The 15,789-nt window shown below is 43.0% G+C and overlaps 1 protein-coding gene across 1 annotated transcript in view; it reads left to right on the forward strand.

The window, feature by feature from the left end:
* The first annotated feature begins 8,276 nt into the window (after window positions 1–8,276).
* Window positions 8,277–15,789, forward strand: part of LOC100584360 (puromycin-sensitive aminopeptidase-like) — a 34,144-nt gene continuing 26,631 nt past the window's right edge. Inside the window, exons 1-4 of the mRNA XM_030807960.1 lie at window positions 8,277–8,423; window positions 9,488–9,592; window positions 10,351–10,411; window positions 13,848–13,957. Coding sequence (XP_030663820.1) covers window positions 9,566–9,592; window positions 10,351–10,411; window positions 13,848–13,957 — 198 coding nt within the window. The 5' untranslated portion in view covers window positions 8,277–8,423; window positions 9,488–9,565. The remainder of the gene's footprint in view (window positions 8,424–9,487; window positions 9,593–10,350; window positions 10,412–13,847; window positions 13,958–15,789) is intronic.

The following is a 15,789-nucleotide window of genomic DNA, read 5'->3' on the forward strand; positions in this document are numbered from 1 at the left end:
AGACCTGCCTTCACCTCCCCAACCCGTGGCTGGGGGTGGCAGAGTCAAGATGGGAAATAATGTGCACCAAAGCCCGCCCAGCGCACGCCCCTACCGGCTGGCCGCTGGAACTAGCAGAACCAGTCGGGCACTGTGACTGCACCAGAGCCCTACCTGGACTTGGCTGCCCTGGCCCTCTGGCCTGGCCTGGGTGGGGGCACCAGCCTCTGGGAAGGGACTCTCGGTGTGGGCCCAGCGGCCCTGCCTGGACCTTTCTCACAGAAGGTGGGCATTCTTGGCACACCTCTGCAGGGGCTGGGGGGAAGGGCGGGGCCAGAAACATGGGGAGGCACCTTGATTTTCCTTCTCTGGAGTTTGAGGGGACAAGGTGAGGCTGCCCAAGCACAGAGAAGGGAGGAGGAAAGGAAGGAACGCGGGAACGCGGAAGGGAGCTGCTGGCAGCGAGGCCAGCAGTGTTACGAGCAAAGGGTTTTATCGAACACGATATGCCCAGAAATAAAAGGGAGTGAAACAGAAACCCAGCGGCCGATAAGGCGGTGGCAGTAGCAGCAGCAGCCCTGGGCAGCTGGGTATGGAATTACTGCAGTGACCTTGAGCCAGACCCTGTCAGGTGGAGGGAAGGGCACAGAGAGGGCAGGGCCTGAGAATTCAAAGATGACGGAGAGGGCAGAGGAGGGAGGAGGCTGAGGGGATGGGAGCAGGGCCAGCAGGCGGTGGGATGGGCCACGAGGCACGGAGTATCAGCTCTCTCCCGCATACAGGGTCGCAATGAGAACTGCGCAGTAGGGAGTGGCTGCTCTTCTCAGGGCCTGCATGATGGGGGGATCTGGAGAGTTTCCCAAAAGTCAGGACCGAAAAATGCAGATCGCTCATCCCCAGCAAGGGGTTCAGAGAGACGGAAAGAACCCAGATCTGTCCAGTCACACATGCACGAGTTTGCGTAAAGTCTGTGCACCCACCAGCCCAGCCCACACCCCCTTCCCATCCTCTGCTAAGGTGGGCTCCAGCCCCTGCCTCCAAGTCAGATCCAGCCTGAGCAGTGGGGAATGACAGTGCCCTTCTTGATGCTGTAGGGACAGGGGGTGAGCTTGAACTCTAAGCTTCTGGCCAATGTAATAGCTGCATCCCGGGAGCATGGGAGATGGGGAGGGGGGGCTGCCCTGAGGCTAGAGGTGTGCATGAGGGGCTGAAGAAGAGGAAACAGCAGAGATGTGCAGAAGGAGTCTGTGGGGAATGCCACCGAAGATGCTAAGATGCCACCGAAGATGCTAAGATGCCACCAAAGATGCTAAGTCGCAGGATGGATGGGGAGGGGGCCCTGAGTCCCTTTCTGGGGGCTGCAGGGAGGGAGTGGTGGCAGGAAAGAAGCCTTTAGGTCCTCTACAGCTCAGCCTTCTCCCTCGCACCTGGAAAAGAGACTAAGCCCCAAGCCCACCGTTTGCTCCCCACCAACCCCCGCCTTCCATGCCGCCACTGCCAGGGAGGGGGCCAGGGAGGAAGCTTACCTCCAGCGCGGGCTCCCTTGGCCCCAGCCCTGGCCCGAGTAGCCTCTGCGGTGACCCTCCGACCTGTGCAGCAGGGGGACGGCACAGCCTCGGGCGCGTCTCCCGAGCCATCCAGTGTGGACCCTTGTCCCAGAGACCCACCTGCTCCCAGGAGGCGCAGACCCCTCAGAAGGGCAGTGGCAGGGTCCCTGGAATGGGTAGCAGAAGAAAAAATGGATGTGGGCACTAGGAGGGGTAAATTGTTTCTGAAGCATAGAAGAGGGGAAAATGACTTCAGTTTGGACCCAGGAAGATGTTACTAGAACAATCCCATTTGAATAGGACTTTGAAGGGCCATTGTGTAGCATCGGACAGACATCTTGGGGACAATATTCTAAACTTGCAAAAGGGAAATGGGAGAAGGGCAAAACACAGGAAAGTATTCGAGGAATGCCATGAGTACCTGAGATTACAAGGAGGGAGAGTAGGAAATTGGAGCCAGATCTTCTAGGGCTTTGAATGCCAAGCTGAGGAGCCATCATGGGGAACCGTGTTATCACAGCAGTGCTGTAAGATGGATCTGCATCACAGTCATTGAGAGGGCACGTTAGAACTCAGTTCTGGACTCCACCCTCATAGTTATTGATTCAGTTGGTCTAGAGTGGGACCAAGAATTTGCATCCTCAATAATTTCCCAGGAGGTGCTGGTCTTTGCAAGCCACTTCCAGAGAGTTTATATGATGACTGTGTGCAGGATAGTTTAGGAATGGAGAGACTAGAGATGGAGACATCAGCCAATGTTACACCATCCAGGTAAAGAGGGAGGGAAAAGCCCCATCACTGTATAACTGAAGAAATTGCTTTCATGAAATATTAAAGCAATATAAAACCAAAAATTAATTTCTATTAATACGATAGAAATTAATTGTATTAATATGATTTGAATATTAGTTCAAAGTTATGTATTAAGTAACTTCCTTTCAAATGCTGTGAAAGGATGTCTTTTATTTCTTCTGATACTGAAGTGGCATAGGAAAACAAACCTAAACTAGGAAGGTGTATAAATGTGAGGCTATTCGTTTTAATATTAGAAACTATATATAGAGATAAAAGCTTTGAGCTTATAATCTAAGATTTGATGAGACTATAAAAGGGCATCTAATCAAGTCTACTGCTCTCAGGAAAAATTAATTCCAAAGTCTATTAAGTTGTATATTTTATTTATTAAAAGTATGAAGGTGAGACTCTAGGAGAGGTACGGGCAGGGTTAGGGGCTCTGGAAAGTTCAAATACAGGTCCAAACGTTTAGAGTCGAGATGAAAAATGTGTATTTGATATTATTCTAAACTCTTGCTATTATTCATACTAGTCAACACTGATAACTTATCAAGGCAATATTTTCATTTTATTTTTCCTAGAGATTTATCCTGCAATACAATACAGTATATTGAAAGACGTACATTTGAATCACTACCATTTTTGCAGTATATGTAAGTTACAAATATAACTTCATTATATTTGGAATTTTTATAAAAATTATAAACCTCTTTGCTATTCATTTTGAAATATGATTAAAATTTGACCAGTAGAAAGGTACTAAAATTATATAGCAATTCCTTTTTGTCTCTAGCAAAGATTAGTGTGAGAATTATTACACATTTCATAGTGAGTCATCAGAGAACAGTGGTTCTCAACTGGTGTGATTTTGTACTCAGGTGACATTTGGTAATGTCCAGAGACAGTTTTGGTTGACAAAACTGTGGTTGTGGCTCCTGGCATCTGGTGGGCAGAGGCCAGAGATGCTGCTAAACATCCTGCAAAGTATAAGACAAACCCCCACGGCAAAGAGTTATATAGTCCAAAATGTCGATGGTACTGAAGTCGTGAAATCCTGTTCTAGAGAAATAAAGACCACTTAACACAGATACTTACTGAGCGTTCACTGTTTTGTAGCTAATGCACCACATGTGCAATGTTAAAGTATAAATCATAAGCCAGTATCTTCCACAGTGAGATTTCCTTAGTGCACAGAGAAAGGACTGAGGTTATGTTCCATCCTATATAAATTAGACTCACAGCAAATGATAAATGTTCTGAAATGATTTTTTTTCCTTTGGCTTATGTCTTTTTTTGTAGAAATCTGGGCTGCAATTTAATTACGGAACTGAGGCATGGAACATTTCAGGCCTGGCACAGAATGCAGTTTTTACACAACTTGTAAGTGAAATAGAAGATGAATACGTGTAAACAACTATTTTGTTTAAAAACTCATACAATTATTGGTCAGCTGGGTATAAGCCCATTATGAACTCTGAAAAGCGTGTCTTATAAGATTCATTCATTTTTCTCAAGTGGGGAAGCTAAGGTACAAAGAGGCCAAGAGACTTACGCAGCTTATATATGACCTACTCTGCTTGTCCTAGTTCTGACCTATGGCATGGGCAAGAAAAGGCATCAAACAAGTGACCCTCAAATTAGCCTTGTTGCTGGGCGGGGTGGCTCAGGCCTGTAATCCCAGAACTTTAGGAGCTGAGGGGGCGGATCACCTGAGGTCAGGAGTTCAACACCAGCTTGGCCAACATAGTGAATCCCCATCCTTACTAAAAATACAAAAAAATTAGCTGGGCGTAGTGGTGCAGTTTTTTGCTCCCTGGAGGACTTTGTGTTAAGCTTTCTTCCTTGCAGCTAAATGTTGCAGACATTTAAGCAGTTTGAAACTCTGCATATGAGCAGGAATCAAAGTTAAATCCAAAGTGTGGGGCTGGGCATAGTGGCTCATGCCTATAATCCCAGCACCTTGGGAGGCCGGGGTGGGAGGATCACTTGAGGTCAGGAGTTTGAGACCAGCCTGGCCAACATGGTGAAACCCCATCTCTACTAAAGATACAAAAATTAGCAGGTCGTGGTGGCAGGCGCCTGTGATCCCAGCTATCGGGAGGCTGAGGGTCGAGAATGGCTTGAACTCGGGAGGTGGAATTTGCAGTGAGCCGAGATTGTGCCACTGCACTCCAACCTCCCCTCCAGGCTGGTCTCGAACTCCTGTGACCTCAGGTGATCTGCCCACCTTAGCCTCCCAAAGTGCTGGGGTTACAGATGTGAGCCACCATGCCTGGCCAAAATGGTGTTTATGTTAAGCTATTGTGCAAAAAAAAATTTTGTGAAGAAAATACGTCGCTCTATTTTAATTCCATATACTTTCCTGACTACTCTTCTGCTGTAAGTGAAAAAATTCTATGATTTCTCTGTATAACATACCCAGCAAAGCAGAGTGGGTATATTCAATGGCCTGAAGGGGACTTTAGACTCAAGGTGAAGATTCTCCTCTACATCTGACTTTAGAAAATACTTTCCACCTTTCTTGTGGTTCAGAAATCTAGTTTCACACAGTTCATTTTGAGGTAGAGGGAGGTGTTCAGGATGTGTCTGGATTAGAGCAGCAGTTTCTGCAGATGCTCCTGTCTTCATTAATTTGCTGATGCTTAACTTAGGGAAGAGACACTGAGTGTCTGTTTTTCTTTTGCCCTCACACCAGAGAACAGGCTCATTAGGTCCCTCCACCAAGAGGTTTGGGTAGCATCAATACAAATGTCTTAAACTCACCACCTTTACTAAACACTTTATAACAGTGGGAGTCTCACATAAGAATCTGGCGGCCGGGAGCAGTGGCTCATGCCTGTAATTCCAGCACTTCTGAAGGCTGAGGTGGGTGGATGACCTGAAGTCAGGAGTTTGAGACCAGCCTGACCAACATGGTGAAACCCCGTCTCTACTAAAAATACAAAAATTAGCTGGGTGTGTTGGCGGGCACATGTAATCCTAGCTACTCAGGAGGCTGAGGCAGGAGAATCACTTGAACCCAAGAGGCGGAGGTTGCAGTGAGCCAAGGTCATGCCATTGCACTCAAGCCTGGGCGACAGAGCAAGGCTCTGACAGAGATGGGGTTTTACCACGTTGGTCAGGCTGGTCTGGAACTCCTGACCTCAGATGATCCACCTGCCTGGCTTCCCAAAGTGCTGGGATTATAGGCCTAAGCCACCAGGCCCAGCCAATAAATGGAAACTTTAACTCAAAAGAAGGAAGGAAGGAAGGGATGAAGGGAAGGAGGGGAGGGAAGGGAGGGAGGGAAGGGAGGGAAGGGAAAGAAGGAGGGAGGGAGGGAAATGAAGAAAGAAAGAAAAGAAAAAAATTGTAAAACCATAAGGTTAAAGTAAACCTTTTTTCTTCATACAGATTAAACACATGAGTTCAGATTACGGCTTTGCTTCTTCATAGCTTGGTGACCTAGGACAAGTTATGTAACCTCTCTGTGCCTCAGTTTCCTCATTTATAAAATAGGGCAATAATAATATCTACCACATAAGGTTATTCTGAGGATGAAATGTGAAATTCTGATCACAAATGCATAGCAGCCTAATAGATACTCACTGTAATAATTATTATTTTTGTAATTTCTGCAAAAGCACAGTGATGATTCTTGGGTTAACCTAAAGGGTGATTTTCTTTTATTTCTTCCTGTTTCTTTTCTTTCTCTTGTTCACTTTAAAGAATTAAAAAGAAAATAGATTCCAGCATTTTGGAATAAAAATTCACATCAAAATGAATTTATTCTTTTTATTGACGTATAAACAAAATGTGATTTGTTTATTCAATAAACACTTATTAAATCCCCAGTAAATTTCAGACATCATGCCAGGCACAGGGATGACAATGACAATAAGATGCGGGGATGGAGTCTTACTCTGTCACCCATGCTGGAGTGCTGTAATCCCAGCACTTTGGGAGGCCAAGGCAGGCAGATCACCTGAGGTCAGAAGTTCAAGATCAGCCTAGCCAGCATGGTGAAATCCTGTCTCTACTAAAAATACAAAAATTAGCTGGGCGTGGTGGTGCATGCCTGCAATCCCAGCTATTCAGGAGGTTGAGGCAGAAGAATCACTTGAACCTGGGAGGCAGAGGCTGCAGTGAGCTGAGATAGCGCCACTGCACTCCAGCCTGGGCGGCAGAGCGAGACTCTGCCTCAAAAAAAAAATAAATAAATAAATAAATAAAAATAAATAAATAAATAAATAAGACATTTATCAACTATTATGTGTCTCAGAGAGTTTCTACAGAAAGTCAACCCTTGAAAGTAAATCTTTTCCTTTTATTTTGGATGTTTAAAATTTTACAGGTGAAAAAAATTCTTTGAAATATAATTTCAGGCCGGGCACGGTGGCTTATGCCAGTAATCCCAGCACTTTGGGAGGCCGAGGTGGGTGGATCACTTGAGGTCACATGTTCGAGACCACCCTGACCAATGTGGCGAAACCCCATCTCCAGTAAAAAAAAATAGAAAATTAGCTGGGCGTGGTGGTGTGCACCTGTAATCCTAGCTACTCTGGAGGTTGAGGCAGAAGAATCGCTTGAACCTGGGAGGCAGAGGTTGCAGTGAGCCGAGATCACGCCACTGCACTCCAGCCTGGGCAACAAGAGCAAAACTCCATCTCAGAAAAAAAAAAGGAATATAATTTCATGTGGAACTATGTGTTGGTGCCTGTATTCAAATATGTGAAGAAATGGCCTTTTCTTCTAATGCAGCGAGTTTGCTACTTTGTACCAAATAGTTTTTTCCGCTTGGCTTTGAGAGAACTTTATGATTTTATTTTGAAACTACAAGCAATAAATTTTAGTAGGGGAAATGTGTACATTCTTATTAAACAACTTTTTACTGGTTTTATGTAACTATTCTAGTTATTAGAACTGAAATTCCAAGGGCTTAGGGATAGGTTGGAAAATAAGTTTCATTTTATACTGGCTTATTTTAGAAAGCTACTAGGCAAATAGCCACTTATCACTTAATATCAAAATAATTTTTTTTTTAAAGACAGTCTCACTCTGTCACTTAAGCTGGAGTGCAGTGGCACAATCATGGTTCATTACAGTCTTGACCTTTGGGCTCAAGCAATCATCCTGTCTCTGCCTCCTGAGTAGCTGCAATTACAGGTGTGTGGCACCATGCCCAGCTAATTTTTGCACTTTTTGTAGAGACAAGGTTTCACTGTGTTGCCTTTTGTAGAGACAAGGTTTCACTTTGTTGCCTAAACTGGTCTCAACCCAACCAGTCCCCCCAGAAGAGGCCAGGTGTGGTAGCTCATGCCTGTAATCCCAGCACTTTGGGAGGCTGAGGTGGGAGGATTGCTTGAGCCCAGGAGTTAAAGGCTGCAGTGAGCTACGATGGTGCCAGTGCCACTCCAGCCTGGGCAACAGAATGAGACCCTGTCTGGGCTTGGGGGAGAAGTTATTTACAATGTTTTGAAAATATCCTTTGGCCCAGGCATGGTGGCTTACACCTGTAATCCCAGCACTTTGGGAGGCCGAGGCAGGTGGATCACTTGAGGTCAGAAGTTCGAGACCAACCTGGCCAACATGGCAAAACCCTGTCTCTACTAAAAATACAAAAATTAGCCAGGCATAGTGATGCATGCCTGTAATCCCAGCTACTGGTGAACACTCCAGCCTGGTGACAAAACAAGACTTTGTCTCAAAAAAAAAAAAAAAAAAGAAAGGAAAAGAAAATGACGAAAATGACCCTCAGATATAATTCTAATATCACCAGTTGGCCTTTCTTGACATCTCTTTTAGTCTTCTCTCTTTTTCAGAAATGTGAGTTCTTTGCCAAATGTTTTGAATGAATTTTAGGTCATTAAATTGTGAGTTTTGGAGTATAGTGGAAGGGATATGTGAGTGTTTTAGATTAGTAAAATGACAATCATTTCATTTTCTTTAAGTATTTTCATCTTTTGTTTTAATCTTTGGTTAAATGAAAGTTTTGCATCCTGGATTGAATATCTGTGTGTAGACCACTGCTTCCCAGAGTATGATATTTGGACTCAGTTTGTTTCTGCTGATTACACCCGTGCCCAGGAGCTTGATGCCTTAGATAACAGCCATCCTATTGAAGTGAGCCATACTTTCTAACCATTAGCCTATGACTGCTCTCATTTACAATGAAATACGTAATTTGTTACATAGATACCTTGGACTTTGAAGAGAAAATAGCATGGGTGATTTTACTGGTTCATATTTCTAGTCTTGAAAAGCTAATAAGTCTAAGTTCTAATTAACATTTTAAGGTAGGCAGTAAAAAAAAATTGGTCTGGCCAGGCGCAGTGGCTCACGCCTGTAATCCTAGCATTTTGGGAGGCTGAGGCGGGCGGATCACCTGAGGTCGGGAGTTTGAGACCAGCCTGACCAACATGGAGAAACCCCGTCTCTACTAAAAATACAAAATTAGCCAGGCATGGTGGCGCATGCCTGTAATCCCAGCTACTCGGCAGGCTGAGGCAGGAGAATCGCTTGAACATGGGAGGCAGAGGTTGCGGTGAACTGAGGTCGTGCCATTGCACTCCAGCCTGGGCAACAAGAGCAAAAGACTCTGCCAAAAAAAAAGAAAAAGAATAGTATGGGAGAAATCATACCTATTGGGTAACACTATGGTTCCATTGTTTATGTCAAGGAAAATTCTGGACATATTTTATTGTCAGGGTCTGTTTTATGAATACTTTAATTCTGTTGACTTAGCCTATCCCTACTTCAGTTTATATATATAAATTTTGTATCTGAAGAACTAGAGTTATAATCCTACTTCAACATATTTAATTAGGCTCCCATATAATTGTAATTCATTACAATTAGTGCAAGAAATCTAATGTTCTTCACCTCCATATCTTCCTCATCACTCTTCTGCAACTACCCCAAAAATAAACAGAACCATAGTGGCTTCTCTCTCAGCAGAACAAAGCCAGGAATGGAACCCAGGCTGTAAGGGATGACAGGAATCATGTTCTATTCAACTTTATTATTATTAGTTACTGCATTTTTTTGAGGACCATCATTATACATTATGAATGAGTTAAAGGCAGAAAAATGTAAGTTAGAAGGGTTTTCCTAGAAAGCGTTTTATGTAATTCAGTATTACAGGCTATCTGCTTCCTGTCATAACCGTGAATCACACTGTCTGCCAGGTCAGTGTGGGCCATCCATCTGAGGTTGATGAGATATTTGATGCTATATCATATAGCAAAGGTGCATCTGTCATCCAAATGCTGCATGACTACATTGGGGATAAGGTAAAAAAAAAAAAATTTTAATATTTCATTCTTTTATGGTGAAATCATAGAGTTTTGCATGAAAAAAAGTATCACTTTATTTGGATTAAGTTCCCAAATAGTTTCTGGCTTGTCATTTTTTTTTAATGACCAAAAAGAATGAGAATTCAGTTACTTGAAGTTGACTACTGTGGTCTCTTAGATGAGTGATATGCAAGTATGTTTGGGAGTGGGAATGGGAGGCTGGTATAAAACTTAAGAGCAAGAATAGAAGGCATAGAGTATGCATTATTAAATAAAAGGCAGTAGGCATCAGAAGGATTATATGTGTTTCAGTGTATCTGATACTTGAGTATTTGAGTAAATTTGTTTTTGATTACTAATATACAAATATATTATAAATTCTGAGATCTGACTTCCCTGGATTTTAAAAATTGTGTTTTCTCGCCGGGCGCAGCGGCTCACGCTTGTAATCCCAGCATTTTGGGAGGCCGAGGCGGGCGGATCACGAGGTCAGGAGATCGAGACCACGGTGAAACCCCGTCTCTACTAAAAATACAAAAAATTAGCCGGGCGTGGTGGCAGGCGCCTGTAGTCCTAGCTACTCGGAGAGGCTGAGGCAGGAGAATGGCGTGGACCCGGGAGGCGGAGCTTGCAGTGAGCCGAGATCACGCCACTGGACTCCAGCCTGGGCGACAGAGCGAGACTCTGTCTCAAAAAAAAAAAAAAAAAAAAAAAAAAAAAAAAAAAAAAAAAAAAAAAAAATTGTGTTTTCTCAGGATTTTAAGAAAGGAATGTACATGTATTTAACCAAGTTCCAACAAAAGAATGCTGCCACAGGTAATCTTTAATAGCTTGAGATAGAAATGGAAAGTAATGTCACTCTATCCAGGCTGGGACATTTTATTTTTGTTCTGAATACTTAACTCAAGGTCAGGATCCATGTAATAAATAAATTAGCCTTATTTGAAGCTGTGTTCAGGTTGAATATCTCTAATCTGAAAATCTGAAATTTGAAATGCTCCAGAATCTGAAACTTTTTCTTTTCTTTCTTTTTTTTTTTTTTAATTAAAGTTCTAGGGTGCATGTGCACAACGTGCAGGTTTGTTACATCAGTATACATGTGCCATGTTAGTTTGCTGCACCCATTAACTCGTCATTTACATTAGGTATTTCTCCTAATGCTGTCCCTCCCCCAGCCCCCTACCCCATGACAGGCCCCGGTGTGTGATGTTCTCCGCCCTGTGTTCAAGTGTTCTCATTGTTCAATTCCCACCCAAAATCTGAAACTTTTTGAGGGCCAACATGATGCTCAAAGGAAGTGCTCATTGGAACATTTCAGATTTTGGATATTCCAATTATAGATGCTCAGCTAGTAAGTATAATGCAAATATTCCAAAATCCAAAAAAAAATATGAAATTCAAAACACTTCTGGTCCCAAGCATTTTGGATAAGGGATACTCAACCTGCAGTAAGTCATTGGGTCAACATGAATCAGGACTCATTATCCCTTTGGTCATCCTCCAGCATTCTGCTTTCCATAACTGAATATTTTGCCAATTTAAAGAGTCTGAGCTGGGTGTGGTGGCTCACGCCTGTAATCCTAGCACTTTGGGAGGCCAGGATGTGAGGACTGATTGAGCCCAGGAGTTCAAGACCAGCTTGCAACATAGCGAGACCCCACCTCTACAAAAAATACAAAAATATTAGCCGGGTGTGGTGGTATGTGCCTGTAGTCCCAGCTACTCAGGAGGCTGAAGTGGGAAGGGTCACTTGAGCCCAGGAGTTTGAGGTTACAGTGAGCAATCATGGCACCACTTCACTCCAGCCTGGGCAACAGAACAAGATCCTGTCTCTGAAAAAATAAAAAATAAAGGGAATACAGTCTTGTGTTGCTTAACAACAGGGCTCTGTTCTGAGAAATATGTTGTCAGGCAATTTCATCAATATGTGAACATCATAGAATGTACTTACATAAACCTACACAGTATGTCCTGGGCTATATACACCTAGCCTACATGGTATACCCTGTTGCTTCTAGGCTACAAAATACCTGTACAGCATGTTACTGTACTGAATACCATAGGCAATTACAACACGATGGTATTTGTATACCTGAACATTTCTAAATATAGAAAAGGTACAGTAAAAATATGATATTAAAGATGCTTCACCAGCTGGCTGATATGCCTGTAATCCCAGCGCTTTGGGAGGCTGAGGCAGGTGGATTGCTTGAGCCCAGGAGTTTGAGACCAGCCAGGGCACCATGCTGAAACCTCATCTCTATAAAAAGTACAAAAAGTAGCTGGGTGTGGTGGCATGTGCCTGTAGACCCAGCTACTTGGGAGGCTGAGGTAGGAGGATCACTTGAGCCTGGGAGGTCAAAGCTGCAGTGAGCTGTGACTGGGCCACTGCACTCCAGCCTAGGCAACAGCAAAACGCGGTCTCAAAAGAAAATAAGGTGCTACACCTAAATGTAGCTTATAGGACAACTTATAGAAGTTGTTCTAGTTGAGTTGAGTGGTGAGTGAATATGAAGGCCTAAGACATTACTGTACACTACTATAGATGTTATAAATACTTTACACTTAGGCTACACTAAATTTATAAAAATAATTTTTCTTTCTTGAATCATAAATTAACCCTAGCTTACTGTAACATTTTAAATTTACTTTTTAATTTTTTTAACTTTTTGATTCTTGTCAATTCTTTTTTTTTTTTTTGAGACAGAGTTTCGCTCTTGTTGCCTAGGCTGGAGTGCAATGGCACAGTCTTGGCTCACCACAACCTCCCGCTCCCGGGTCGAAGTGATTCTCCTGCCTCAGCCTCCTGAATAGCTGGGATTACAGGCATGTGCCACTACGGCCGGATAATTTTGTATTTTTTTTTTTTTAAGACAGGATCTTGCTCTGTCGCCCAGGCTGGAGTGCAGTGGTGCAATCTTGGCTTCATTGCAACCTCCACCTCCTGGGTTCAAGTGATTCTCCTGTCTCAGCCTCCCAAGTAGCTGGGATTACAGGTGTGTGCCACCATGCCTAGCTAATTTTTGTATTTTTAGTAGAGAAAGGGTTTCACCATGTTGGCCAGGCTGGTTTCGAACTCCTGACCTCAGGTGACGTGCCCACCTCAGCCTCCCAAAGTGCTGGGATTACAGGTGTGAGCCACCGCACCCAGCCTAATTTTGTATTTTTAGTAGAGATGGGGTTTCTCCATGTTGGTCAGGCCAGTCTTAAACTCCAGACCTCAGGTGATCTGCCCGCCTTGGCTTCCCAAAGTGCTGGGATTACAGGCGTGAGCCACCGCACCCAGCCTGGATATGTTTAAAGTGAGGTTAATTGAATGAGTATAACGGCCTTAAGTTTGTCAGTGATTGTTTAGTAGTGATCTTGAACATGTTTCAATTTCTTTGTTTCTCCTTAACTCATCTGTTTATCTTTTATTATAATTCGTAATTTTTCTTATAAATTAGAATGATTAAGTATATCTCAGAATAAAAGACCAGTTTTGGCCAGGTGTGATGACTCACACCTGTAATTCCAGCACCTTGGGAGGCGGATTTCTTGAGCCCGGGATTTTGAGACCAGCCTGGGCAACATGGTGAAACCCCATCTCTACAAAAATTGCAAGAAATTATGGGCCGGGTGCGGTGGCTCACGCCTATAATCCCAGCACTTTGGGAGGCCGAGGCAGTGGATCACCTGAGGTCAGGAGTTCAAGACCAACCTGGTCAACATGGTGAAACTCCATCTCTACTAAAAATACAAAAATTAGCTGGGTGTGGTGGCACATGCCTGTAATCCCAGCTACTCAGGTGCCTGAAGCAAGAGAATTGCTTGAACCTGGGAGGCAGAGGTTGCAGTGAGCTTAGATCATGCCACTGCACTCCAGCCTGGGCAACAGAGCAAGACTCCATCTCAAAAAAAAAAGAAGCCAGGTGTTGTGGTGTGCACCTGTAGTCCCGGCTACTCAGGAGGCTGAGGAGGGAAGATCACCTGAGTCTGGGAGGTCGAGGCTGCAGTGAGCTGTGATTATGCCACTGCACTCTAGCCTGGGTGACAAAGTAAGACCCTATCTCAAAAAATACCAGTTTTTATGATAGAATTTACTTAGTTGCAGAAGAGGGGTGGCAAGGGGAATGTTAATTTGGCTCACTGTTTCCTGAACCTGAAAGAACCAAAGAATTAGCAGTGTAGTGTCAAAATTTAAATAAAATTTCTTTTTTGTTTAGGAAAATAAAAATATAAACATTTTAGATTATCATTGTTTATCTTCTAGAGGATCTCTGGGAAAGTTTAGAAAATGCTAGTGGTAAACCTATAGCAGCTGTGATGAATACCTGGACCAAACAAATGGGATTTCCCCTCATTTATGTGGAAGCTGAACAGGTAAACATATAAAGTCTTTCCATTTGTCTGATACTGTATTAAATGAAATTCAGTACAGTGTATCAAGTTTGCTTCTCTGTACTTTAAGTTTTCTAGTGACATTTAAACCAGCCCTGTTACTCTTTTATCAGTAATTTTACAGCTTGCATCATTAAAATTATACATACTTAAGAGAGAAAACAAAATGTTACCTGCTTGTCTTGTCTCCAGGGAAAATACCGCAAAATTTGATATAATTCTAAAACCACCCAATATGGTTTATTCTAGAAATGCAAGGTTGGTTTAACATTTTTTTAAAAATTAGTCCGGGCGTGGTGGCTCACTCTTGTAATCCCAGCACTTTGGGAGGCCGCGGTGGGTGGATCACTTGAGGTCGGGAGTTTGAGACCAGCCCGGCCAATGTAGTAAAACCCTGTCTCTACTAAAAATACAGAAATTAACTGGGTGTGGTGGCACACACCTGTAATCCCAGCTACTCAGGAGACTTAAGCAGGAGAATTGCTTGAACCCAAGAGGCAGAAGTTGCAGTGAGCCGAGATCACGCCATTGCACTCCAGCCTGGGCAACAGAGCGAGACTCCGTCTCAAAAAAAAAAAAATCAGTGTATTGATTTATAATCACTACATTAACAGAATCAAATGCAAATAGCGCATAGTCACTGATTAGATGTAGAAAAAACATTTGGTAAAATTTCATACCCACTTATAATATCAATTGTGTAAAGTAGGTTTGTAATGTTGGTTGGATGGCAGTGTGATTTTGATTAGGATTGCAATTCATTAATTGAACTGTTATCTGAATTCAGAGAGGAGTACTTCTGTATGAGTTATACTTCAAAAGGACTGAGAATTACACATCATCCTTTAATGCCTACCAAAAAGTGATCTTAACTCAGTTTCATTAAATGAAATTGTTTTCTTCAATTTATTTGCCATAGTTTTGTGAGCTGCATGGGAATTAATTCCTGTTCATTTTTAGGGAAGTGGATTCATAGTTCTTTTTTAATATGTGTTTTTTCTTGTGGTCCTACATTGTCCACAGAGCTAAGTATTTTTTTATTATTATTTTTATATTTTTAAAAATTGAGACGAGGTCCCACTGTATTGCCCAGCCTGGTCTGGAACCCCTGGGCTCAAGTGATCCTTCCACCCCTGCCTCCCAAAAGTGCTGGGAATGCAGGTGTGAGCCACTGCACACCCGGCCAAAGCTAAGTATGTTTTACAAATAATTTTTCAATGTGGCAATCTAAGTTATAAATTTGCTTTTCTGCACTTTTGTATTCTAGGTGACATTTAAACCAATTCTTGCACTCTCAAAATGCTCCCAAATTTACATGGAACATTTTCATGTGTAAGCTTGCAGATTACCCTTTCAGAGCCAAATCTTAACTTTAAACATGATTGGATTTTACACTAAAGTGTGCACACTGGAGGACCTCTCAGTTAGATTGGCTGCAATAACTTGGAAAGGCAATTTAGGGAATGCAATTGATCATGTTTGGTGGAAAAGAAGACCTGTAAGTTTAGTGACCTACCACTGTGACCATTCTATTTCTTTGCAGTCTTTTTTCTGCACTTGGGACTAGTCTTGTTATAGGAGATGACTAATTGAATTTGATGTTGACACTGCATATAGACTGACTCTTTTAAGAATATTAACATACAAAAATTATTGTTACTTTTCACCTGGGCATTTCATTCCCTCAAAACTACTGAACTATTGGCTGGGCCAGGCACAGTGGCTCACGCCTGTACTTACAATACTGGGAGGCCAAGGTAGGAGGATTGCTTGAGCTCAGGAGTTCAAGACAAGCCTGGGCAACATAGTGAGAC

Source organism: Nomascus leucogenys, unplaced genomic scaffold (assembly GCF_006542625.1).
Source record: "Nomascus leucogenys isolate Asia unplaced genomic scaffold, Asia_NLE_v1 Super-Scaffold_258, whole genome shotgun sequence".
NCBI lineage: Eukaryota > Metazoa > Chordata > Mammalia > Primates > Hylobatidae > Nomascus > Nomascus leucogenys.